Source organism: Ctenopharyngodon idella, chromosome 24, assembly GCF_019924925.1.
Source record: "Ctenopharyngodon idella isolate HZGC_01 chromosome 24, HZGC01, whole genome shotgun sequence".
Lineage (NCBI taxonomy): Eukaryota > Metazoa > Chordata > Actinopteri > Cypriniformes > Xenocyprididae > Ctenopharyngodon > Ctenopharyngodon idella.
The window spans coordinates 25,745,004-25,772,850 of NC_067243.1; the positions used below are offsets into that span (position 1 = coordinate 25,745,004).

Genomic DNA, 27,847 nt, shown 5'->3' on the forward strand with positions numbered 1-27,847 from the left:
GTTGCATAGCATATACAAGATTTTTATTTGTTATTTGCCTATGATGCTGTCAACACCCTAAAAATTGTCAGAGAAAAAATGTCACAAAGAATAATAGGCTAAATATCACAGAGAAAAATAGGCTAAATTAAATAGCCTACAACATGTCCCTAAAAACTGTAGGCTAAGCCAAAAATACATATAAACGAAAACTGTTGGCTTACTAGCTAAACTGCAAAATGAAATCTTTTTTAACATCCACGTTTTATTTTTACCACCTGAGAGCTCACAAAGAGCTCATAAAATGTTCAAAACAGCACCAGGATTTCCTCCACTGTACGCAGAAATGAAGATCTGCTGCAAGGAGACGGCAGTTCCGATGTCTGTACCTAATATTGAGCAACATAGGTCCTTTGATAAGAAGAAGGTATTCTTGAGCATCCTGATTTTGGTTCGTTTAGATGTCTTTGGTCTGTGTTGCATTCATATTTCATTTGAACCACACCAGAGTTTGTTTGGAAGTGGACCAAGACCCATCTTTTCAACGGTTTCTCTGCTTGTTTGGTGCACACCGGGGTTCGCATGGCAACATTCACACTTATTCAAATGAACCAGACAATCAAAGCAATCACACCAAAGTTCGTTTTAACCAAACCAAACATGCCAAGTGTGAACACACCCTTATGGACCAACATGGTGTGGTACCTTATGGACTAACTATCCCTTTAAATGATGAAGTGAAACTTTGAGGCACAACTTTTGCCACAATTTGGCATGTGAGTGAAGCAGACACTTTTCTGAGGACTAGTATACTATTAAATGCAACTTCTCAATCAGACAAACACATTAAATTGTTTATAATTGTTTAACACATTTCTAACATACTTCAGTTCTGTGGTGGGTGGTTCTCTGCTGAAGTTCTTAGGATAATCCATCGACTGATCACGATCACGACTGATCGGCCTAAAGTGAAGAAATGATTTAATGGAGGCAAGATCTTATAACATAATTCATGTTTAAGGTGCCATTCACGTTTATTAGATAAGGGTCTATAATCTCACCTGCTTTCAGGGATTTCCTTCTCAAAGTATAACGGCGAAGACTGATTCCCGAGAGACACTTGACTCGATTTAGCAGGTTCATTTGGCTTGTTCAAACTTCAAAAACAAACATGAATGAATGAATAAATGCAATTCAGTACTAACACTTTATGTTGTGTTGTATATTTCTGTTGGATGAATGAGTACATATAACAAATTAAAAAACAGACCAAAACTTAATATACCCAATACCCAAGGACAGGTCAAGTAAAGGTCAGTTAAAGGTCATAATTAAGCAAAATGAGCACATCACAATTTGCTATATGTGCAAAACTTTTGACAATGTTCGGGCCACTTATTCTGTTTGCTGATGTCTGTTTACACATACTTCAGTTCTGTACGGATTGGTTCTCTGCTGAATTTTATACGATCGTCCATCGACCGCTCACTTTTCATTGACAAACCGCTGGGCAAAGAAAAGTCAGAGTCCTTGCGTTGAATCTGCCTAAAATGAAGAAATGATTTAGTCAGAGGCAAAAGCATCCCTTAACCGGGTTTACAATGATAAGAGTGATTAGTATTCAGCTTATCATTTGATCTAAACATGGCTGCCCGCATGAGACGACCCACTCCATGTAAAATAAAGCAGCTTAAATTAGGCTACAGATATGACTTGATCTCATGTATACATTATTATTAGCATATTTTTATTAATTTCTTTATGCGTCAAACTTTGGAAATTATCCACTTTTAATATTTAGAAAGTATAAGTAAGCCATGATGCTTCTGAAAAGTGTAAGCATTGAGCTTCACGTATTATGTAAACAAGCACAATCTTACACTGATTTTGCTAAATAATCCCATTGTGTGTATGTTAAATGTTGGTTAAAGGCCATAATTAAGCAAAACCGAGTACATCACAATGTTGCCCATTCACAATTTTGCTCTATGTGTAAACATCTTAAACAGCATTCAATTCAATCTGCACGTCTGTTTACATTTTGACATCAAAACCGATGATTTTAATTTCCACGTAAACACACATTTCAGGTTTTTAATAGTTATCTGAGTAGCAACTCAGACTCAATGACTTTCTGGTTTTTCATTTTTTCGTCCAATGGAAAACTGGGGGCGTGTTTGAGAAACTTATTTCTAATTATTTAGCAACTGGTAGCTCAACTGGCACAGAAATTACACATTTTTCTTTTAAAGAAACAGTTCACCTAAAAAAATGTACGTTTATCATCATGTACTCTACGTAATGTCATTGCAAAGTGATGACTCCAAACACACTTTGTAACAAAACATGCAAAATTTGAAGCTGAAATTAGAAAGATTTTCAGTAAATAGTTTAATTTTGATAATATTCCAATCCAACCCGATCTCACAAGAGAAAACATAACTATTTTATGTGGTGGTGATTTCGTATGAATTTGTACGATGTGAATCCTACCCCTATCCCCACCTCTAAACATTCCTGTGTGTAAGCAGATCATACAAAAATGTAAATGAGATTATACAAATTCATACGAATTACCAATTCACCAAAACATAAAATAGTTATGAACTGCCATGAAATTGTGTTGTCCTCTCACATAGTTATTGTGGCTTCTGAAGATATTTATGGCGTTTTATGGTGCTTTTTGGAGCTTTACATCCCTTGGTTCCTGTCAACACTATCATGTCAATTCATTTTTGACTTTTTTAAAAAATTGGTGTATGAATTAACATGATCTCATTCATACATTTCTTTATGATCTGCTTACGCCCTACTGCTGAGAGTTAGATGCATGCGTGGACCATCATGACTTTAAAAAAAAGTGCATATTGTTACAAATCAAATACAAATTCACACAAAATCGCCAACTTCCTGTCTACTTTTTTGTATTTACCGTTGACCACAATGTCTCCTTTGGTGTTTTACGGAAGAAAAATATTCACACGGGTTTGGGATGGCATGATTGCAAGTAAATTATGACAGAAATTACTCCCGTTTACACTAAGAATGATAACTATAAAGATAACGATAAAGAAATAGTTCTAAAAATCGTTATAAATATAAAAGAATAGCACTGTCCACACCACAGCTATAATGATAACAATACAGAGAAACAATATCGTTGGGATCACTTTCAGAACGATTTTTCCAGCTGTTGAACAATAACAGCCAATCAGAATCCATTCTAATTTAAGGGCTTGTGCTTTTAAAATGGCAGACGGCATTGCGGAGAAGTTATCACCGAGGTCCAGAAAAAGCCACCACTGTTTGACAAGTCAAACCCCCTTTCAAGAAAACATTAACGAAAATGGATATATGGAAAACAATCAGTCATACCCTTGGAATAAACAGTGAGAGAAGTAACTTATAATTAACAGAGATGAGATCATTATGCCAGGCTTGCAACCACATAAAATTTCCTCAGGTATTCAACGCTAGTTTCAACAACATTTGCTTCCTTTGAAAAATGCAGTGAAAAAGACTAGGTGTCGTTTTATTTTTTCCACTATATTGACTTTTTCAGCTAAATTCACTGTTAGATTAGATTGATTACACTAGCTACTTACTCGAAACATAGCATGCTGAGGACATCTGCTGGTTAAAGCCGTGTAAATGCAACAAGAACGGCAAAAACATGTTGTACACACTTTGAAACCACAGCGCGTGAGCTTAGAATAAACAGACCGCTATCGTTCGTTAATGTGGACACAAATATAGTTATAGTTATCTTTATCATTCTTGGAGTGAACGGGCCTATATTCATTTAATTTTGCAACATTATTCATATTTGTTGATAACGTTAAATAAGTTCAAAATTTTAAAGAAACACATCAGTTTCTGTGCTTCACAAGCAATTTGTAATTTTATAGTCAGCTGTGTGTATGTTAGGCCATCAGGTTTCTTGTGAGGCAAAACTGGTCGCTGACACAATTTTCTGTGCGTACATGCACTGGTCTGAAAACCAGTGTTGGGCACTTTACTTTGAAAAAGTAATTAGTTATAGTTACTAGTTACTTCTCACAAATAGTAACTGAGTTACATCATTATAAAAGTAACTAATTACCAGGGAAAGTAACTATTGTGTTACTTTAAAAATTTTTTTTAAATATGTCAAATAACTTGGATACCCCTATTAAATATAAGTCTAAAAATAAATTATTCTTGATCCGACTTGTGACTCATGATCCGCTCTTGCTCACGACATGTTTAAAAAGTCCTATGTTATGTTTTAAATTCATCTATTTGATTATGAAAAGTTAACAGCATGAGTAAGATGCATCATAAGATGCGCAATATATCGGGAGACATGGAGTGGGTCAGACATGATTTTGACCACGTCATTAAGTTTTGTTTTGTAGAAAGCCTTTCTTTAAAGTGAATTTCATTTTGTAAAAATTGTATCTTAATTTTAATCTATGTTTCATCAACCAATTGCCTGGATTTAATAAATAAGAAGCAAATAGCAGACAATATAATCATGACATGGAGGCACCGGCGCGATCACTTGCACGTGAACTGGAGTGCGTCTTATATAGGCTAAATAAACCGAAACTCAGCGTATAGGCTGGTTGCCTCACAGACGTGAGAAAAATATCTATAGAAAGCTTAAAATGTCTACTTTTAAACGAAATAATTAAAAACGAAAAGAAGTAGGCTACTCTGATTTTGTAATCCGAATGAAACGTGCATTCTCTCTCCAGGCGCGTCCATGCGGATATGATGAGAGTCAGCAATGTCAACTTCATTTTTGCAGCCAACACTGATTCAGAAAACATTTCTTTATTAATAAACAATTAAAATGTCTCCTTGCTGTTTTTGTCACATTCATAATCAATACGTTTGCCGGTTCTTTATGGCAAGCTTTATGCATGCGCTTGAGTGCTATATAGCCCAGATGTGGGCCAGTTCTGCTTCATTTGTTTTGTCCATGGCTGACATGCGGCATTACTATGGTGCCATCATTCCTGCCAAATGTAGGCCAAATGAAAGTGCCAAGTGTGCGCCAGATCTGGGCCACAGCAAGTTTGCTATCTGGGCCAGATGTGGGCCAGTTCTGCTTCATTTGTTTTGTCCATGGCTGACATGCGGCATTACTATGGCTTGCTTGTGGCCCAAATCTGACAAACAGGAGTGGACCGCCCAAGTGCCATCATTCCTGCCAAATGTAGGCCAAATGAAAGCGTCAAGTGTGCGCCAGATCTGGGCCACAGCAAGTTTGCTATCTGGGCCAGTTGTGGGCCAGTTTTGCTTCATTTGTTTTGTCCATGGCTGACATGCGGCATTACTATGGCTTGCTTGTGGCCCAAATCTGACAAACAGGAGCGGACCGCCCAAGTGCCATCATTCCTGCCAAAAGTGGGCCAAATGAAAGCGTCAAGTGTGCGCCAGATCTGGGCCACAGCAAGTTTGCTATCTGGGCCAGATGTGGGCCAGTTCTGCTTCATTTGTTTTGTCCATGGCTGACATGCGGCATTACTATGGCTTGCTTGTGGCCCAAATCTGACAAACAGGAGCGGACCGCCCAAGTGCCATCATTCCTGCCAAAAGTGGGCCAAATGAAAGCGTCAAGTGTGCGCCAGATCTGGGCCACAGCAATTTTGCTATCTGGGATATGATGTAAACGCTCATTATTATGGTTTATTTTCTCCAGTATTTAAGAAATTAAATTAATATGTGATTAGTCAACTAATGGCTTAAATGAACAACCACTAGTTGACTAGAAAAAAACTTATTTCACATATTTTCGATGTCACAGCATGTCACAAAGGGTATTCTGGTTTGAGCTTGTGCTCCGCTTGCATGCTCACAGACACACACACACAGAGCATCATTATTATCAGATTAAAATTATATTTGTGTATGTCTAACCTGTGCTATTTCTTTAGAACAAAACGCTTTGCAGGTCTATGATCATCTCTAGTCACACATCAACCATCATTAGTTAGCATGTGTCCCACCCTAACACACACACCAGAAAAAAATCTTGGCAGGTCCTATGGCTGAGAGAGAGCTTGGATGAAAACTGCTTCAGTGAGCTCAATTATAGTAATGCAGCATTTTTTTTTTTTTTTGTCAGTAATGGTTACGGCATTGTAACGGGAGAAAAAGTAATTCGTTTGATTACTCGTTACTGAAAAAAGTAACGCCGTTTATTTATAACGCCATTATTCCCATCACTGCTGAAAACTAATATAAATATATAAATGCATCAAAAGCTGTTACCTTTAGAATTATTATAATTAGAACACATTGCTAACATACTTCAGTTCTGTGCGGATTGGTTCTCTGCTGAATTCAAGATCAAGATCCATTGACTGCTCACTTTTCATTGACAAAACGCTGGGCAAAGAGAAGTCAGAGTCCTCACGATTAATCAACCTAAAATGAAGGAAAGTTTTAATGGAAACAAAATTTCATGACATTCTACTTGTTTGAGGCAGTTTCCACATGTTTATCAGAGATGGGGTCTGTGAGCTCACCAGTATTGATAAGTTTTCTCCTTCAGTGTTAACAGATGAGACAAAGACTCATTTCCCAGAGACACATGACTTGGTCCCGGTGAAGCAGATGTATTTGGCTTGTTCAAGCTTTAAAAAAAAAAAATCCAGAGCTGGCACTTTATGATATGTTTTATATTCATGGTGTGTTGAATCAACTGCAGATATTATCAAGTGAATAATCAGGAAACAGCTCAAACCTTAAAACATCCAGTTCAACAGCAGGGCCGACGTCTTCACTCATTTTACGGTTGGAATGACTAGTCATGAATAGTCTAGATTAGTATACAGGCATTATTTAGACATCCTTTAACCTGAAACAACAGATTTTGGCAGACAGTCACATACAGACTGCATTGATGTAAATCACCACTGAAAGAAAAACTACCAGTGACAGAATTCTTTCACAAAGAGGCTGTTTGCGTGACAACAAACTACATTAAGACTTTGAGAACTGATTGTTCCCACTATTATGAGTTTTGGGCTTAGAGTTTGTAAAATGAGACATTGTTTAGAAAATGTATATGTTTCATTATACAAGAGATACATAAAGTAGCATTTCAGTGATAACTGATATAAAGATAAGTATATTTCTTTTCTGAAACAACTTAAAACTCATTTTAATGTTTACCTTTAACAGTTGCTCATGTGAAAGACACATATAGTTTAACAGTGTTAAAGTATCTTTTGACTGCATACAAAAAATAAATGCATAATATAGTATAATCATTACACTGAACATACGCAGGTCTACGTACATGTTTGTCTGAGTTTTAAAAGAGCCATGATATGTATAACTGTATGTTGCTAAAGTATGTAAATGTTTCAAATGAAAATTGCAATCATATTTTATTACTCACCTCACAATACGGATTTCTGATTACTTATGAAAACACAAACATTTTTGCTCCCTGTAGGTTCCCATTTCTCTGCTTTCCAACTGTTTGTGAGTATCATTTTTCTTGTTACCTTCCTCTCTTTATGTAAAATGGAATGCAGTTATACTACATTTTACCTCTGAACCATAATGAACAAATGTTTCCTTTAAAGGCACAGCCCACATTCAAGCAGTAGCAATGAAAACTCCTCAACTCACTCTCATGATTCTGTTGAACCTGTATGAACTTCCTCCTTCCTCCTGATATGCCTGCCAATAGATGACTAAGTGTTTTTGTCAAAATGTGCAATATACTACAAAACACACTGCACTGGGCAATATAAAAGTGATATTAAAGTGAAATTAATGAACAGAATTGATTTTAAAGCACTTTTTGTCTCACTATTAAATCGAACTGTCAAAATTTAAGAAACTTTTTTTGTAAACTTCATTTAAAAATACAAAAACTAACTAAAACTATTACAAATTGTTTTCAGTAATTGAAGTAACGCTGAAATAAAATAAAATATAAATATTACATGAAAACCTTAGACTTAAATGAAAATTAGAAATGTTGCCTGGCAGCTAGTTGAAATAAGTTTAAGTTAAAGAACTAAAATTACTAACACTTAAAACTGAAATAAAAATATTTTAATAAAAATTATGAAAACACATAACTAAAACTTTACAAAAAATGTAGACAATCTTCACAATTTCTAGCTTGTAATTTCTGTTGTGCAGATGAGACACTTTTCCTTATAATTTCTCTCTTTAAATTTGAATATTATTTGATTTTTTTTTATTTCATATTTCTCGCTATCCTTGCAAATGCATTTTTATTCATGTGAGTCTTATTTTTAAATAAATAGAAAACTATTTTGACCGTTCAACAATGTCTATTTGTTTTGTATAGAGATGAAGTGAGATTATTTTTTAAGTATATCCAGAAAATGTATTTATTCTGTGTTAAAAGATAAAGAACATTTTAAAACCACCAAAGTTCATGTTCAAAAATTGTAAAAAAACAAACAAAAAAAACATATTGTCAGTATATCTTTTCCAAGAACAATGTGAGATGAAATGTTGTTTTGTGGTTCATATAAAATATTTTTCTTCTAATAAACCCACAAAGAGGCAAGCAAAACTAGATGCCATTTTTGCAGTGCCTGACATTTTAAGATATGGGGTAATGTTAAAGAAGAAAAAGTTACTTTTTATTATTATTATTTTTCCTTTATTATGACAGGCAGTAAGTTGACAGGAAGGGAAGCTGGAGAGAAAGAGAGGGGGACGGGATCAGGACAAGTCCACAAGCCGAGACTCAAACTCGGGACGCCCAAAGCTCAGCTGCGCTATATGTTGGTGCGCTGCCCACGAGGCTATTGGCACCGATGAATGAGTTCCTTTTTAAGACAAAAAAAGTCAATTCAATAAAAAAAAAACCTTTTATTTTATTCAGAAACTATTCTAATGCTTGATTGGTGTAAAGAGATTCAGTATCAAGAGTGCACATAATTACATCTGGATCAAGTTGTGGAAGATCTTCGAGGTATACCAGGTATATATTTGATATATGATATTACATTGGGAATAAGATCTTTTATAAGATGTTCTGGAAATTCTATCTGTAAGATTACATACCAGAAACAATCGGTCTGAAAAAAAAAAAAAAAAAAAAAAACGGTGGATTTTCAGGCTTTTGTGAAGAACATACAAAAGAGCTTTTTGAGGATATTCATTAAATGGAAATGTAGATTTTTGTAATGAGATATCACCATTATATACAGCATTTTCAAGAAGTATGGAATTTTTGTTGTTGTTGTTGGATCACATGCTAATTTCTTATAAAAACGTAAATTGTTCAGTTGTCAGATTTTGTCCCTGACCACAATAGTTCTGCCCATGTCAGCGTGTTTTATAACTATTGACTTGTTCTCAAGTTCAGAAAGTGCTGTATTGTTCATGCGAGATGTTCTTATAAACTGAGTTTCTGTTTTTTAAATGGTTTTCAAATTCTTTTTCTGTAAGTTTACAACATGTTTCAATGGTATGATTTTTGTTCTTAGGGGGGATAAAAGTTCTCTTGATTTGAAAAGTGCTGTTGGGGGTACAGTCAAAAATATGATCATTGTTCATAAATGTTTTTCTTCTCACTGTAAAACATTTTCAGCTGGTTAAACTTGGAAATGTAAGTTCACCTGCTGCCTTAAAAATGTGAGTTAACTCAACTTGAAAATACGCTTTGTTTCAACTTAAAAATAGTCAAGACAACGCATCACTTTAAGTTAAAATTTAAACTTAAAATAATGCATTGTCTTGACTATTTGTGAGTTGAAACAAAGATTATCTTCAAGTTGAGTTAACTTATGTTTAGTTGAGTTAACTCAAATTTTTTTAAGGCAACAGGTGAACTTTGATTTCTAAGTTTAACAGCTGGAAACGTGATAACTAAAAAAGTCTTTGCAGATCTAGAAGTTCAAATGTAGAATAAGTAAGGATGTATGATATTGATATTTGAGCTGGTGTCAGTTCAGTTAAGTTGATGACTGGTGATGTTGTGATCTGGGGTAGATCTCCTTTGCCCCGTGTGTTTGTTTTGTCTTAATGTCTTTTGGAAATCCGTCTTGGTCTCACAGTGAACCATGTTGACTGCAGACTCTGTGTGAAAAGTCAATCATACAGCTACATCCTTCCTAAAAACAAACAAACTAATTTAGCAGAAAACTGGGCTGCTGAGAATGGATTGTAGTGGGGGAAAATCCGTGTCATGAAATGAATTAATAATACAAATAAAAATATGCGATAAAAATAATGAGAACAGCGACTCCTATTGGTTCAGTGATTCATGTTGCACAAAATTCAGTTGTAATTCAATTTCGTAAACAGTAGGGGGCTCTACATCACTTACTTTCTGGCCACTAAAATGGAATTAAAATAAACCAAATTTGTTGAAAAAATGTAAATTAAAAGCACCCGTGAACATATTTTTAATTTTGTATTAATTAATGTACCAAATAAAGCTAAATGTTCGGTCAATTTAAAGATTATAAATTAATTAAATCCCGTTTAAAATGAGAATCTCATAAAATACAAAAAAAAGACTGAGTCCCGCTATATTACTCAGGCTGCACTGCAGTGTCTATTCACAGGCGCGATCCCACTACTGATCGGCACGGGGGCTTTGACCTGCTCCGTCACCGACCTGGGCCGGTTCACCCCTCCTTAGACGACCTGGTGGTCCCGGGCTCCCCCAGGAGCACCATATCGATACCGAACTTAGTGCGGACACCCGATCGGCATAGTCCACAGCAGCCCAGAACCCCTGAGCTCAAGCGGTCCGCCAGCCTCAGCCTCCCAGCAGCTTGGATTACAGGCACACGCCACTGTGCCCGGCGAAAGAGCTGCAGATTCTAGCAGTACTTCAATGTAACTGCGCTCTAGTGTGCAGCGCGCCCTCTAGTGGCCAGGGAGAAAAGGCATTGAAAGAAAGAAAGAACTCGTCCAGTAAAACTAGAATTTTTCACTAATAAACTCAGAAGGTATAATGATGATATAAAATAAATGATATTCTATATTTTAACTGTTTTGGGTTCCCAAACATTCCCAACATGTAAAAGTTGGGAAACCCTGATGTAGACGAAATGCAGGTGGTTCAACGTCATTTCCGCTTGATGGCCTGAAAATGCAGGCGGCCATATTATATTAGCAAACACATTCACGCAGTAGCAGCAGTTTATTTACTCTGTGAAGTGCAGATAATTTTTTAACAAAACTCTCGCAGTTTAGTTAAAGTGATCGTGTGAGGATGAGCGGCGGCACGCCGTATATCGGCAGTAAGATCAGTCTGATCAGTAAGGCGGAGATTCGTTATGAGGGCATTCTCTACACCATCGACACCGAGAACTCCACCGTCGCGCTCGCCAAAGGTTAGAAAAACACAAAACACTCTTTAAACATAAAAATACTATTTATGGTCTCTAGTTCGTGTTATGCGTTCATGTTTCGTGGCTACGCGTTGTATTTAGCAACGAGGCCGCGTCTCAAAATGTAGTAAGCTCCCTAAACAGACAGCAGTGTAGCCTCGTGTGGCAGTTTTGGGCTTTATAAGCGCGTGTTACAGTTTTGAGCAACATATTCAATTGCTGTAATTTTGGGGCATTATAAAGGCAAAGTAAATGCTTCAGTCATGTCCAAAAACGCAAACTGGCTGCTCGCGAGGATTTTAGCATGTTGGTGTGTTTAATGTAGGATTCCCCCCATATCCAGCTGTTGGATCTAGCTGTTGTCTAAATGATGCATTCTCTTACAAATTTAGCATGTTAACTAGGCTTTCTGCCAAAGTACAACAGTTATTGTTGCTACTGTAAAATGTGGTGTCCAATTCAAACAGTGTAAGCAGAATATTGTGTTTTTTATTTGATGCTAGTGGCTGCTAATGCAGAGTTGCCACAGTTTTATGGTATTAATTATAGCCACTATGGTATTTTGGCTGAAAATGTGGACAACATGGTAAATTATAAATGTCCAACCTTTATACTTGAATTTCAATCAGGGCTCTCTGGAATAATTTATTGCCAGTCTTTTCTGTGCTTCAAGTGATCTCAACAGCCTTTTATGAATGCTAGTAATATAGCACACATTTAAGCTAAACTTTTAAAACACCCCTGACATTAATATAACAATTCAGAAAAGATGAATCACTTTCTGGTCAACTGAGATTTTGATATGAAGCTGAATGTTAGAATCATCTTTTTTTTTTTGTAGTACTACAGCACACTTTGAGTGTATATTAGCACCGTTTTGTTGTTTGGAAGCTCTGATGTGTGACGTCAAACTTAACAACCGGATTACTTGCTGAGCAAAAGCTCTCCAATTTTAAGAAGATTAGAGAAATCTCAGAGAAGACTAATTTATTGCTAATTACTTGGATGAACTCATGTTTGGCTCTCTTAATGCTTGTTGCAGTGCGCTCCTTCGGCACTGAGGACCGACCCACGGACCGTCCCATCGCACCCAGAGATGAGACATTTGAGTACATTATATTCAGAGGAAGTGACATCAAGGACCTGACGGTGTGTGAACCTCCCAAGCCGACATGCTCTCTGCCTCAGGACCCCGCCATTGTTCAGGTATATCCAAGAATGCACTCAGTGGCTAATCTCTGTACAAATGAGCAAATAAAGGTTTATAATAGGTTTGACGTACAAATAATGTGTTTTTGGCGCATGTAGGCCAAAGTCTAGTGAGCTGCCTACTGTTAGATCCTTCTAGTACTCCAGGAAAGCCAATAATTTGTATCCAGTCTTTTTACCATATCCCATCCTAAACCAATTTACAGATTTTGTCTGATACCCAAAACTGTCATTAACTGTTTTCTATCAGCCAAAGAGGGAGGCAGGCAATTGTAAAATGTAATTGTAGTCATTGTAAAAATGAGCTTAAAAACATGACCCTGTGACATTAAAAACCTTAAAATGGAGGCATTCTATTATCTTGTGAAGAGAAATATCCCATGAAACCACATAAGATTAAACAATAATAACAAGCACTGCAAGAGTGAGGAAAATAAGTATTCAAATATATTTAAATTATTGTAAATGAATGAGAAACGGTAAAAAAAATAAAACACAACACAAATGTGATTAATCTCTTGAGCTACACTCATACAGGTTGCATCCAAGAATTTCTTAGATCCAGAGCCTAAAATTAACACTCGCCATGTGCCGAATGTGAGTAAAAATCTGTGTTGGCGTGTAGTGTTGTAGTCAAGACCATATAAACCGAGAACAAGACGCCTGGCCAATTAAAAAAATATATATATATAGCTGTTAAATTTTCTCAAGTAACTTGGCCATTGGCGGCAAAAAGGTAGTGAAGGCAAGGCCTAAAACTAACAACACAGCATTTTTGGGACTTGAGACAACTAGTCTTATATATAATATTTGTTACAATTATTAAACTGTTTACTTCATGCTTTTGGGGAAGATTGGCATTTTCACGATGCTGACTTGTCATCTCTGCAGTATAGTGTCTATAGAGGAAAAAATGAGATTTCATACAGATTACATAAGCAGAGAATATTTATTTCTGATTTGAATTGGTTCATTTAATAGACATATCAGTATGTCTATAGACATATTTCTCATGTCTGTGAGGCAATTATGTCACTTCAGTTCACGGAGACCAAGATGGCAGAAAGCATGCCCTGTTTGTTTTCTTTATTTTACAAAAGCACCATGTTTTGTTTTTATTGTGAATGTACACCAATAAAATCAGACCCTTTACAGTTTCGAATGTTGTCTTACTCAAAAATGGAGTATTTTAAAGGAACACTCCACTTTTTTTTGAAAACAGGCTCATTTTCCAACTCCCCTAGAGTTAAACAATTGAATTTTACCATTTTCAAATCCATTCAGCCGATCTCCGGTACCACTTTTAGCATAGCTTAGCATAGTTCATTGAATCTGATTAGACCGTTAGCATCTCGCTCAAAAATGACCAAAGAGCGGCAAATAGGTAACGACTTTTGTTGCAGTTTGACTGCATGTGTCCCCTGAAACAGAGCGTATTTCATTCCTATGGAAGTTGAAAACGCTCGCTCTTCTCCTATTGCTCCATGCCAGTTTTTTGAACCGTGGGAGGGGTTCTAGCAGACCAATCGCAGCGCTTGCGGTTTGCGTAGAATTGACGCGTTGTTACATTTTTGAAGAGGTGCATGTCAGGCTACGTCGTAGGCTACGCATGGTACAAACAGCCTACGCCGTAGCTATGGCGTACACTCGACACAGAAGTATAAATCAGCCTTCAGGGGGCAGCTCTAGATTTCTGCAATATCTACTTAAATCAGTTTTCTGGATTTGGGCGTTACAGAAGGTCATGTGGATACACTGGATGGGTGTATTAATTACATTTATCTATTTCACCTTAATCCATTAATTTGTTTCCATAATTACATTTTCTTTTAACATTGGATTGGATGCCTGTTATTTTTGCAAAAAGTTTACCAAGAAGGTCTAAATCCATAACAAAGGAGAAGCAGCTCATTGCAGAGCCAGTGTGTGGAGCATGAAGTCAAAACAAAAGAGAAACCTGACAATACAATATCTACAGTTAAAAGCATTCCTGTCAGGAATATATTTTTAGAAGATGAGAGTTTGCTGAGAAGTTAATATTGTTGAGGTTGTGTGGGGGGAAAACAGAATAGTTCAAGACAGTCAATGGAACACAATTTATGACTCAAATTAACCAAACCCTGCAAAACTATTCCATCCGAAAATAACTTATGGTATCGAAAAATACTGTTTAGTTATGCAGCTCAGCTTTCATTTGCCAAAACTAGTGAGAACCTGTACTAAGAATTGAAGTCTTTGAGTCTTCATTAATAATACATAATTCATAGATTGATGTTGGGTTTCAGTTTGTCTTTGTTCATGGCACAGTTCTTAAGGAGTTGAGCTCATTATGCTTTATTTTTTCTCATCTGTTAGTCCTCTATGGGATCTTCGACTGCCCCACCATCATCTTTCCAGTCGGGGAACTCCTACGGACTGTTCAACCGTCCACAAGTCACAGCGTACACCCCGTTCAACCCTGCCCCACTGGTCTCACCGCAGTTTGGGACTGTTGGAGTTGGTAAGTGTCCCTTCACAGCTCTGTACTGGAGAAGATTCAGTTCAAACTAAACTGCAAAATACTTTGACATCCATTAATTTATTACAAGGTGCTAAGCAGAAGTGACAGAACAGGACATTTGAGTCCATATTTGATGATCCTGTGGCACCTCTGATGCGTGTGCCTCCTCTTCCTTTCCTCACAGGAAGTACTTTGGGATTTTTTGGTAGTGACACTGGCATGACTTCAGCACTGTCTCAGAGCAGGGCTTTTGCCTCTGCTTTCACCAGTGACACTCTGTGTGCATTCACAGAAGGTAAACCATTCCCTGGGGAACAAAAACTATTTAAGGTTTATAAACCAAATGATTGGGTTCATCTAACCATCAAATGTAATCAAAATTTTGCTTACAATTGATCAGTGTAAAATAAAGACTTGTGCTTAGAACTCGGCAAGATCCTAACAGCTTGGTGGTCTTCTGTGTCTGTTGTCTCTTTGTGTTTTGAAAGTTTCGTATGATACAGTTTCATTTCTCACTCTCAGAGGCAGTTTTAAGGCACCTGCATGTAGAGGAAAAATTAAGAGGTCTAATAGTTTTGATTACCACACCTTATGGGCCACGTACACACTGCACACCTTTGGGAATTATAAACACATTTAAATGGGGGAGTGAATTATGTGTGTGTACAGAATACAGGAGTTGACGTAATGTAAGCAGGAAATATGAATTCCGTTTTAACTCATTTACTTGTCCAAACTAACTTTTCCGGCCAGAGGCATTGTCTGGCAATAAACATTAAGTCTCTGTTCCCACCTTCTCAAGAGACTCAAGCTTGTTAAACTTGTAAATTGCTTGGTGCCCTCTTGTGATTGCAGTGTGTTCCAGCTCAATAGGTCCATGCAAAACTTTCCTCTGTTTCACAGATTTTCCTTGGTAGCTGTCCAGACTCTTTTGGCTGGATTGTCCAGCCTAACCTTCCTTGAGTGTTTTGACCCTTTATGACTCTACTGGATCAGTATTTCACTGCTCATCCTCTGGCTCATAGCTCACTTCTTTCCGGTTCCATAACAGTAGATTCTTTCTGGTGATACCCGAAAGATTGGATGGGGAACTACCTATTGGCAACAACCACACCAGTCATCCAGCTCCTTGTACTTGCTTTCCTCTCTGATGCCTCCTGGCTACCCTTTTTTTCAGGGTTCTGCCAGCTCCATAAGGACAATTTTCTTTCCCTCTGGTGACCACATATCTGTCTGGTTCCAGGGTTGTGGATAAGATCAGATCAGAGTACTGAAACCTTCCACCTAGTTCTGTGTTCACTCCCTTGGCAACAGTGCAACACATTTGGCCTTGGTGCAAAATTGGGATGAGTGTCTGGCTTATTCCTTTCTGAAATTGCCTATGCCAGCTATGCCCTGACATAGCTTTGTCCTTTCCTGTTCAAAGATGCCTTTGAGCACTGATAGTACCATTGAGTGTCATTGAGGTCCCTCGACAAAGAGCTTACACAGTAGGACCTTTCACAATCACCACCTGTGCAAGTTCCACAGGGACGAGAGGGTGTTGCGGATCACCCTCAGCAGAAAAGATTCAAAATGGCTCTAGCCTTGTGGAGTAATTTTTATCTTCCTCTTGGAGAGGACCAACCTTGCCCAGCATCCTTGAAGCTCCTACTTTCCATCGTACCTTCCTCCCAGGTTTCTCACTCCAGCTTAGGCTATTTCTTGTGTCGTTGAGCTGGGTTAGGGATGGGCAACTCTGGTTCTTGAGGTACACTGTCCTGCAAAGTTTAGCTCCACCCCTAATGAAACATACCTGAAAAATCTAACAAGTCTTCAGAATTACTTTAAAATAACCAGTGTTTGATTAGGGTTAATCTCCTCATGACAGTGGACCTCGGGGGCCAGAGCTGGCCACCATTGTGCTGGATTGTCCCTGTTGCTAGAGGTCTAATATGCTAAGACGCTTCCAGTGCTTGCGTTCCCGTGATGTTCCTTGGCTTGAGTGGCCACTCAATCAGAGCTACCCGTGCGCTAGGAAGCCACTCCCACCATGTTCGTGTAGAGACGTTAACCTATGATCCTGTAGGTCAGAAGCCAAATGTCAAAATTCGCGACTGACTCAACTGCATTAACAACTAGTTCTTCAGTTTGATTCTGTGCACACTTCAACACTTAATATAAGTGTGGCTATCATTACCTGACTTTTTCTGTTGTCGCTCCTGAACTGTGTACATGGCCACTGTGACTGTTGAAATTCTGGTTTAAGATTTCTGTAATTTATTACTATTTATAGTTGAGTGTGTCTGTGACTGGATTGTGGTGATCTGTTGTTTAATCAAATTATTTCATTAACACAATTCACCAGATTGTCTTCTAACTATCACTGATTTCCTCACTTCAGGGTGGCTGTGGTTCATAAAGGATTAGTTCAGAATTAAAATTTACTGATAATTTACTCACCCCCATGTCATCCAAGATGTTTGTCTTTCTTTCTTCAGCTGAAAAGTTTTTTTTTTTTTTTTTTTTTTCTCTCCACTCTGGTGCAGCCTCAAAGGGGTCTACACTATCCCAGCCGAGGAATAAGGGTCTTATCTAGTGAAACGATCATTTTCTAAAAACAATAATTTATATATTTAACCACAAATGCTCCTCTTGCACTGCTCTGCTCATTACGTAATCATGTTGGAAAGGTTATGCGTGACGTAGGCGGAAGTACCGATTCAGTGTCTACAAAGCGAACAAGCAAAGACTGTCAAACGTCCTTTACCAAAAAAAAAAAGGTAAAACAACGATGTCGGATGATTTTGAAGTTGGAGGAGTATCGCCCACGTCACGCACGACCTTTCCAATGTGATTACATAATGCGTGGTGCAGAGCAGTGCAAGACGAGCACTTGTGGTTTAAGTATATACTTTGTTTTTGTTTTTTTCCAAGTAAATTATCAGGAAATTTTCATTCTGAAGTGAAATAATCCTTTAACATTTTTCCTTTTGAACAGTGAGATTGGGTCTTATGTCTCTTAAAACTTTCGCCATTTCTCTAATGCAGGTCAGACCAGTCCGGCTCTGGACCCTCTTCAAAAAAGTCCCCCAGTGGAGCCTACTGCCCCATCAGCACCTGCAGTCACCACCACTGCTCCTACGACATTGGGCCGCAAGAGCCCTGTGTCAACTCGTGCAGCCTCCACCAATACGCAGATGCCTGTGGACCTCACAGAACAGATGAGGGGTGAGAATAAGTCTAGATACCACAGAACTGTGAAATTTTGACTGTTGCTGTTCAGCGTTAGCACTTTTCCAAATGGTCAACCAAGGATTCGCTCTCATTGGTTTGTGAACTGCCCTACAGTACATGAAATGAGTCATGGTGCCCACTTGTGGTCTGTGACTTGTGATTGTGACTGTAACACACTCAGGTCAAAAGTGGGAAATGTCAACTTGGGTATTTCCAGATTTCATCTGCCATAAAGCATTAGTGAAACACGTATTTGAGTCTCACTCCTAGTTTGGAGAACATGTTTTAACATCCAAGGTAATTTAATTTGTCATGTCAGTCTAGCCAAACTGTTGTTGTTTTAACATTATGAGAACGTTAGACCATTACTAGTACTGCAGTAATGTTTAATGCATTAAAATGCTGTCCAAGTAGGTAGTCAAGTTTTTAAGACACAGCCTATGACTCAGAATTTTTAGCCTTTTAGTAATGCTTCTGAGAAAAGGAACAATATTAAGGATAGAGATATGACACCATTTAAGCAATACTGGTGTTAAAACTGGTTCTGCAACAAGGATTTGGTAAAGCTTAATGTGACTCATAGTCCTAAAGAGCTATACTCTCCCAGGTACTGATGTCCCGAAACCAAGCATACCAGAGTCCAGTCAGTCCAAAGGAGGAAACAGGGATGCTACTAAACAGCTCGCAGGTTATAACACATCTGCTGAAAGCCCCTCACTGCAGTTATGTTGTGCTTTTGGATGCTAAAACCGCATGATTCTTATAAGAGCTTCGCTCGTCTGTTTCACGTGTCCATACAATGGCTTTTTTGCAAGCTCCTTTCATTAATAGGAACTTGTGAAAGTGTGAATCTCATGCAACCTGATGAGAAGAACATGCTTCACCCCAAAATCGAAAGGAGAAAATGCGTAAAAAAAACATGAAGCAAAATGTGCATTATTATTATTTATTTGCTTTGCTGACCGGAGTGTTTTCATGAGATTCACTCAAAATGCTGTATTATACCTTTTAAATGCTTTAAGGAGACGTGTCTGGAAAACGGCTGGTTTAAAGGGTTTCTGCACCCCCAGACACTGTAGAAAATGTGTTTGCACTGCTTTGTGTCCTTATGATGCTTGTATGTTCACACTGTATTTGTTTATTTACAGTGATACTTTTATTTTAATCTGCTTGATTTGCCTCCTCTTCAGTAGACAACTAATGCCTTTTTCTCTACACCAACGACTAAATGTAACTAATGTCTGTCAGGCCTCTATGAGGTGGTAATAGACTTTCCTTTACATTACTAGCAACTGAACGTCACTAAGCATGCGTTTCCTCCTTTTGCAATCTTTGATTTTCTATTTCATATATGGCCCACATTATAAGTATGTATTAATGACGTGATGTGTTTTGTAGAGCAATAACCCTGTGTTTGTGTTCTTCTCAGCTGGTGGGAATCCTGCTGCTCGCCGTGGTCGCGCCGGAGGTCATCGAGGTAGAGGTCGATTCCCTGTACGGAGAGAAGGACCTATGAAGTTTGATAAAGACTTTGACTTTGAGAGCGCCAACGCTCAGTTCAACAAAGAAGAGATTGACAAAGAGTTTCAGAGCAAACTCAAACTGAAAGGTACAAACAGACTACTAAATGAGCAAGATCAGTCTTACTTATAGAAATAATACACTTTAAAAGAATGTTTTTGGTCCCTTAATTTCAAGCTGAACTTTATAGTGCTTTTCTTGACCCTTAAACCCTGCTTTTCTTTAACACTTAAACTTATACCTCGGGTCTTTAGTGACCCCCCCCCCCCCCCCCCCCCCATTCATTTTTTTTTTTTTTTTTTTTTTAACGTTAGACATCAACCTTCGTAATGGGTTAGTTCACCAAAAAATGAAAATTCTGTCATTAATTACTCACCCTCGTGCCGTTTTACACCCGTAAGACCTTCGTTGATCTTTGGAACACAAATTGAGATATTTTTGTTTAAATCCGATGGCTCTGTGAGGCCTACATAGGGAGCAATGACATTTCCCCTCTCAAGATCCATAAAGGTACTAAAAACATATTTAAATCAGTTCATGTGAGTACAGTGGTTCAATATTAATATTATAAAGCGACGAGAATATTTTTGGTGCGCCAAAAAAACAAAATAACAACTTATTTAGTGATGGCCGATTTCAAAACACTGCTTCAGGAAGATTCGGAGCGTAATGAATCAGCGTGTCGAATCATGATTCGGATCGCGTGTCAAACCGCCAAACTGATGAAATCACATGACTTTGGTGCTCCGAACTGCGGATTCGACACGCTGATTCATTATGCTCAGAAGGTCGAACGAAGGTCTTACGGGTCTGGAACGGCATGAGCGTGAGTAATAAATGACAATTTTCACTTTTGGGTGAACTAACCCTTTAATATTTCTCAGTCAATTCCTTATGAACAATATAACAAGAGGAAAAATTATAAATGCCTGTTTTCCCATTCATTTTTTTTTTTTTTTGTAAAAAATTGTATAGGGTCGTTAATGGCCCAAGGTGTATAACAGTATAAGTATATATATATTTTTTTTCTGCACAGCAATAATTTTTGATGACTGAATAAGTGTAATTCACCTATATTCCACAAGGTGGCAATGTCTGATACACAATGATGAAGTGACATTTCACTCATAGTTACTGCAGGCAGAAAACAAAAGAATATGAAGTATCATCAGCAAAACTTGAAATGGTTCAGTGATGTACTGCAGAGCAAGTACTGAATGCAATCAAATATTAGTGTCACTGTCACTTGATATTGAATCTGGTGAAGAAGCTGTCAGCGATCAAAATCAATATTTTGACGATGTTGAAAATGATTGTTTTGAGAGTGTTTGAGATCAAGAATATGAGCCAGATGCTGTTTTCAAGTTGTAGTCTAACTGATATGCAGGTATACTTCTCTGTGTAATAATGGTATATGTTTGTTCAGATGAGAAGCCCGATAAAGCTTTGAATGGCGAGGATAAGGGTGATTCAGGGGTCGACACTCAGAACAGTGAAGGAAACGCTGAGGAGGAAGATCCTCTCGGACCAAAGTGCTACTATGATAAATCCAAGTCCTTTTTTGACAACATCTCCTGTGATGATACAAGGTCAGATTACACAGCTTTAATATGAGCCTCTATGTGTAAAATGTCTGTTGTTACATGATGCAACAATCATGATCTTACCTGATTCTAAACAGGAAGGCGGCCGAGAGGTCTGGAGGATCAGGTTTCCCCCGGTGAGTACAACAGAAGCCAAAACTACTGTGTGGCAGAGGAAGTAAAGCCTCAGTTTGTATAGAAATTTACTACAATAACTTTGTAAAATGTATTTGATCTTGTTCTCATTTCATGGCTAATCAGAGAGAGGAGGAATACCTGGGCGGAAGAGCGGCGGATGAACGCAGAGACGTTTGGCATCCCGTTACGACGGGGTCGTGGAGGCTTCAGAGGTCGCGGCGGCATGGGCTTCAGAGGGGGCCGGGGCCGTGGATTCAGTCGGGGGTCGTTTGGGTCATACCCTGGAGGAAGTGGGTTTAGAGGAGGATTCAGAGGAAGTCAAGGAGGAAGAGAGTTCTCAGATTTTGAATACCGGGTAATGAATGAGGCAAAAATGATTCTTGTGAGAAAGATTAATAGTTTACATAAATTTACTTTTCAAATATATGGTGCTTTCCACTAGTAGGGCACAAATTGTTGGCCCTTTTTTTTTTTTTTTTTTTTTTTTTTTTTTTTAAATCTAACATAAGAGAGCAGGAGCTAGTTTTAAATAGGGATGCACCGATACTGATATCGGTATCGGGCTGATACCAAGCTCATGTACTCGTAAAAATACCCCCGATACCAAAGACCGATGCCTCACATGACGTAACTGACGTAACTGGCAGCAGCAGAAACAATGTCAGCCTCAAGGGACTGGAAATACTTCAAAATTAATGACAACCCACACATTGTGAACTGCATGCTTTCAATCACAATTCATTATCGATTAGTGAAGGCGGGATAGGCGGAATCGCGCTGAATGACACAGACCAGAAGTGCTCTCTTTCTTTCTTGCGCGCAATCCCAGTTCTCTCAGACAGCACGCAATCAGTTTTCCTTGTGCCTGAATGGTCAAATGCACACATAGTTGTCAAAATGTCCATCGTGTGGAGTATCTCACGTAAATACAGTCGGTTATGGCTTAAGTGGACGTAAACATTTGGGTGAAAACAGGATGTGTGTCAGTATCCATGGACTCGGTCTTAAAGGGACCGTAGCCTATATTTGTCATTAATGTTAATAAAACAACAAAAGATGTTAAATAAATGTATACATGGTAAATAAACCTACTGTATCTGAAAAGTTTATTTAATTTGTATCTCTATAGTATTTGTTTGTAATTTGTTTGTAAATTTCTTTTTATATAACAACAATTATATATATTGGTAATTATGCCCTTTGAAGGTTATTGGACACTGTGAAATTTTTGTTCTTTAACTTTGTGACAAGCACATAAAATGACTTATTACTTTTTTCATTAGAATAAAAAAAAAAAAAAAAAAAAAGAGAGAGAGAGAAATTAATAAATGTATAGGCATCGGTATCGGTGAGTACTAGGAAAAAAGTATTGTACTCGGTCCTTAAAAATGGTATCGGTGCATCCCTAGTTTTAAATGCATCAAATGTCTGTTCCCCTAAACCCACAAAAAAGGGCTTTGGACTTGGATCTCGGCTTACTTTGAGCATCGTGAATTTATAGAACAATAAAAGTGGTTTTCCCACAACTGAATTTAAAGCTCTAATACAGAACATCTGCTTCTCTATTGCCATCTCTTTTTGAAACATAAAATTGCAAGTTACTTGCAGAGTTTTTTTTTTTTTTTTTTTTTTCACGGGTTGTTTCAGCACTGCTTCTCCATGCGAATGAATCTGATCGACATGACAATAACTATGCCTTACTAGGCATTTATCCAAAAAAATGACATCTGTCAACATTTGCCGCTTTTGACCAAATTTAAACGTAAAGACAAATGACCTCAAACTGACATTTCCCGTGGAATCGGACCTGATAGCTCAAAAAGCTTACCATTGTGAATCAGGGTAAGGAGACAGTTTTGAACACTGTCTTATGTATTTGCTCAATAACTGATTTTTGTTATTCTTTAACCAAATAAGTTACATACTGTATTTTATTTTAAAAGAATGTGCAACCCTGTTATGGCATGATTTTCCCCCCTTTCAAACAATGAAGCGTTTCATTAAATTGTGACACCAAGGAAGTGACATCATTTAGACCCTTTTATAACATGGTGGATGGAAAAAATATCTATTTTCTGCATTTTATTCCCCATTGTAGGCCTGATGGTAGGGCTGCTCGATGATGGCAAAAATCATAATCATGATTGTTTTGGTCAATATTGAAATCATATGATCAAAGAAAGTCTTTCATGATATGAGTGACTTTTAAATGTCAATGAAATTTCACAATTATCGATCGAAACGGTCAGCAATACAATAAGAACAAGGAAACGAATTACAAACAAAACCGACAAATACAACAGAACAAAAATACAAATGAAATAAGCAGTGCTTTAGGTTTTTCAGATAGATGTACTAACAGTGGTATTTAGATTAGCAATAGCCTACAACAGAAATTGAATAATCAAATGTAAAATAACACTGCTGTATACATTAAATATAGACTAATCCTTATTAAAACTACAAAAGTTATTCATTCAAGAGCAGTGAGTGATTTTATCTTTGTCTTTTGTTGTTTGATTAACATTAATGACTGCAGATTTATTAGGCTGCTGTCACTTTAAGAGCTGCAGTATACTGTTACACATGAGTTTTCTTTCTCAACCGTTTACATTCATTTAAGACATAACCGACTGTGTTTACGAGGATACTTGCCAAAACGGCATATGTGTGTAGGCTATTTGACCGTTTAGGCATATATCTAAAGCCTATAGTATACCATGCTTATGTTCGTTCCACTCAGTGTCCAGTGAACAGTGTCTCTTTCGCGGCTTAATGCTCTTTTAATAGCACTGTTTAATATCAAGCACGTTTAGCAACAGTAGACTGAATTTTACCACACTCACTTATTTGGCTAATTTGGATGTTAAGTTTGTCTTAGGAAGTAACGAAAGCGCACCACTGTGAAGGAAAGGATGGTGCACTGGGCAGAATGCGGCAGCGACACAATCGTTTCACGCCGATTATATTGTTTTCATAATCGTTGGAAGCTGAAATTGACAAATCTGTTACGATTAATTGCACAACCCTGCCTCATAGCATTTATTAAGCACAACCATTTAACTTTGTTACCAAATTTACTAAAAGAGAAATTCTTAAATGTATGGGAAATATAAGTACTATTAGTGAACATTTGGTTGCAGATTAGCTAGCCCCTACTGAGTGTTCAACCCTGTTTTTTTTTATTTTTATTTTTATTTTTTTTATTTGTGATATTTAATGTTTATCATTAGAGTCAGGTGTTAAATATAGAAAAAATAAAATGAATTAAAAAAGAGAACTTTTTCCCAACACCTTGTACCGAATTTGTTAAATTTTATGACCGTTAGTTTGTAGTTGTGGTTTTTGTTTTTTAAAACCGAATTATGAATAACCAGTCACTGTTTTTTCTCTATTTGTTTCTCCAGAAGGATAACAAAATCGCTGCATAGTGATGACAGGAAATGGATCCAGAAGACCTGATTTGTGTGGGAACTGCGTTTCGGGTCACAACGTGGAGATAATGTACGTGTTGTAAATCTGTCACCAGCACTGGGGTTCGACTGCTTGAAACCTGGATATTAATGAAACATCTACTCTATTTCTTCCTGAGGAGTGGAACACATGCAATCTTTTGAATTGTTAATTTGAGAATAATATTTCTAGATGGATTCAAATATATTATGGTTTCTGAGGGACTTTTTGTTGTGTTGACCTTCCATGCTCAACCTGAATTTGATATACTGCTGCTTACAGCTAACAGATTATCTATAACGACGCATTGTGATGATTTTGATCACTGAATGAGCTTTATTTTTGACTTGATTTGCTATGAAGTATCATACAGTGTATTTGGCATCAGAATAGACCGCCTGGAAGTTATATATTACCATATTTTTCTAATGTAATTTCATTCTTCAACCCCCAAAATCACTATTCCTGTAGTAAGTAGGGATTTTTTTAAAACATATATAGAAATGTGGTACATTTGACTTGGATTTCTTTGGATGTATTCATCCATTGTAAGAGGTCTATAGTTTAAAGTGAGATTCCTCGAGCTTTGAGGCAAGTGCCAGTATTGATAGAAGTTCACTAAAGGACATTTTAGATAAAATGATAAAACACGGAAATGCTGCGTTTGAGGGAAACAATTACTTTTCGAATATGTAATGACGCAATTTGAACTAAAGTGACAGCGATATGTTTATATATTATATGGATTTATATTTGATGAGGTACACTTTGCAGTATGTAGCACTTTGTAGCAGACGTTCACTGATAAGTGAATGTCCCATCTTTACTTAGACAACAATGCTACTCTGTGAATCTACACAGTAAAATCCCCAGAGTTAAATCAACTCTGCTCAGAGTACATATGGTCCCTCTCTAAATAGTGGTAAAGTAACACTGAAGCAGAGTTAAAGTTAATGAGAAAATTAAGCGATTAATAAGGCTGTGACTGAATCAAGTTGTAGTTCTTATGTTTCTCTTTTCTTGTTAACAGCAGGTGTTCATCACTAATGCGCAATCATTAATTAATTGCTTAATCATCTCATTAACTTTAACTCTGTTTCAGTGTTATTTTAACACTATTTAGAGAAGGACCATATTTACTCTGAGTAGAGTTGATTTAACTCTGGGGATTTTCCTGTGTACGAAAATCTTTGCTGCAGTTACTTTGACAATGTGTTTTTGTCACTTTTGAGCTTTCACCACTAAGTTTTATGACTGTTGTTCAACATTGATATCGTATATTCTTCACGTCGTAAAACTGACATATCTACACTGAGCCTTGAGCTCGCTGGGAAGTGAGTTCTTAAAATTATTTTAGATATTTGAGAAGTTAATTCATTAGCGCTACTTCCTAGTGGGTCGTTTCTTCTGCTTTCTATCTTTAATGTGACCGGAAGCTGGACCGCTGATATGTTGTGTAGAATTATGCAGGCGCAGTTTAGCTTTTCCCCATCTCTCCTTGTTCAGCTGCTGTTTTATAATCACTGACTGCACTAGCATGATGTCACAGTGACACGTAACCTCATGCAGCTTTACCTGACGTGCACATCGTGATGTCATATCCACACCTATAGATCACTCAAGATGTCACTATGTTGACTGGATATTTCGTTTTGTAATCAACTTTATTTTTGGTCTCTGACACCTTTGCGTTTTCCTCACAGTGACTTGCTCATGTTAGATGAATCTTTTTTTTTTTTTTTTTTTTTTTTTTTTTTTTTTTTTTAATGGATTTGTGTCACTAAAGTTGAAGGTTTGGTCTTTTAACGGGGCAGTTATGATTATCCGTTCACTTCAGATCTAGTTGTGTAGCATATGGTTATGACATCACTGCAAAAATGTTTCATCTTCTTAAATGTTTGTTTAAACTGTTGGGATATTTGGGCAAGTTGATGATGAAATAAACTCAGATTATATATTAAAGTACAAGTCTGTAAGACCCAAAACACTTTAAGTTTTGGAGTTTGTCTGAAATATCCTCTTGCACTTTTCAAGCTCTTAAAATCAGAGAACAGACGCTTTGTTCCAGTAATACACATTTTAATTTGACTTGAGTGAATCATCTGAAGCACATGGACATGGAGTAAAGGAGCTGTGTGTAATTAATTGGTCAATATGAACAATATATAGTAAAATTAGGAACGTTACAGTAAAAGGATCCAGCTTGTATTATTAGTCAGTTAATTTCATTCACTTTTTTTCCCCCCAATTTTAGAGACCGTGTATTACAGTTTTACACTTGTGTAAATTCCAGTTGTACGTTTGTTCAATGTTGGAACAGTAATACTCGCGTATATAAACAGGAAGTTGCTGCATGCAGGTCTTGTCACAATCCACCAATATAGGCAATGCTTGTGAGGCAAATACTGTTATGGAAATGTCTTGTGATAAACACAGAATCCTTCCTTCAGGGTCGACTCACTTTCCTTTTGAACCTCAGCATGGTGTCTGTTCACAACTACATGTAAAGAGGTTTTTACTAGATGCAAGAATAAACTGTTTACTATCTGTTGTGTGATTTGTTTACTTCTTTGGTTTGAGCTGTCTTTATGCTCCCATACGTTACTCTTGCATATTTATAAAATGAGTACTTAGCACAGAAATAATATACTTAACTGCGAACTGAATGTAATGATTTCAGACACTTTATTGCATGTTAATTTCAAATTGAAAATGTAGTTTAGAGGTAAATGTAGTTTGTTGAACTTGTTGTATTTGAAATATTTATGCTGACAAACTATCAAAATGGTAAACAGTTTGGCACTTCTTGTATGCCATGCATTTATTACATTTAAAGTGAAATTTCAATTTAGTACATTTAAAATATAGTAACTTTAAATGTAATATCAAATAACACACTAGTTAAATTATAA

General features: G+C 37.2%; 2 protein-coding genes across 14 annotated transcripts in view; one reads left to right on the forward strand and one right to left on the reverse strand.

Moving 5' to 3' along the window:
* The window catches only part of LOC127507647 (ribonuclease inhibitor-like), a 34,520-nt gene extending 26,927 nt beyond the window's left edge, over positions 1 to 7,593 (reverse strand). For 6 of the 10 annotated variants that reach the window (XM_051884933.1, XM_051884929.1, XM_051884931.1 and 3 more), the window contains exons 1-7: positions 7,376 to 7,592; positions 6,716 to 6,829; positions 6,498 to 6,605; positions 6,280 to 6,396; positions 1,408 to 1,524; positions 1,041 to 1,136; positions 865 to 942 (exon numbers count right to left, since the gene is read on the reverse strand). In XM_051884933.1, the coding sequence (XP_051740893.1) occupies positions 865 to 942; positions 1,041 to 1,136; positions 1,408 to 1,524; positions 6,280 to 6,396; positions 6,498 to 6,605; positions 6,716 to 6,783 (584 nt within the window). In that variant the 5' untranslated portion in view covers positions 6,784 to 6,829; positions 7,376 to 7,592. Of the gene's footprint in view, positions 1 to 864; positions 943 to 1,040; positions 1,137 to 1,407; positions 1,525 to 6,279; positions 6,397 to 6,497; positions 6,606 to 6,715; positions 6,830 to 7,375 lie in introns of all 10 variants that reach the window. The other 4 variants (XM_051884924.1, XM_051884926.1, XM_051884930.1 and 1 more) reach the window with 4 other exon arrangements.
* Positions 7,594 to 11,046: 3,453 nt separating this feature from the next.
* lsm14aa (LSM14A mRNA processing body assembly factor a) lies at positions 11,047 to 27,482 on the forward strand. Of its 4 annotated transcripts, XM_051883966.1 has the most exons (11): positions 11,047 to 11,318; positions 12,358 to 12,521; positions 14,880 to 15,024; positions 15,209 to 15,319; positions 18,055 to 18,234; positions 18,848 to 18,928; positions 19,670 to 19,849; positions 21,188 to 21,350; positions 21,443 to 21,481; positions 21,606 to 21,837; positions 24,890 to 27,482. In XM_051883966.1, exons 1-11 carry the CDS (start codon positions 11,198 to 11,200, stop codon positions 24,911 to 24,913), a joined length of 1,440 nt encoding a protein of 479 aa, XP_051739926.1. In that variant the 5' UTR covers positions 11,047 to 11,197; the 3' UTR covers positions 24,914 to 27,482. The 4 variants fall into 4 exon arrangements, with proteins under 4 accessions (XP_051739926.1, XP_051739927.1, XP_051739928.1 ...); XM_051883967.1 differs by lacking the exon at positions 18,848 to 18,928 and having other exon boundaries at positions 11,048 to 11,318; XM_051883968.1 differs by lacking the exon at positions 15,209 to 15,319 and having other exon boundaries at positions 11,048 to 11,318.
* Positions 27,483 to 27,847: the final 365 nt, after the last annotated feature.

What these genes read in the sequence shown, in the direction of transcription:
- lsm14aa (XM_051883966.1), top strand. Translation starts at nt 11,198, where the DNA reads ATGAGCGGCGGCACGCCGTATATCGGCAGTAAGATCAGTCTGATCAGT. An exon ending in AGGACCCCGCCATTGTTCAG is followed by an intron (nt 12,522 to 14,879) that starts GTATATCCAAGA and finishes CTCATCTGTTAG; the next exon opens with TCCTCTATGGGATCTTCGAC. An exon ending in GGAGGATCAGGTTTCCCCCG is followed by an intron (nt 21,482 to 21,605) that starts GTGAGTACAACA and finishes ATGGCTAATCAG; the next exon opens with AGAGAGGAGGAATACCTGGG.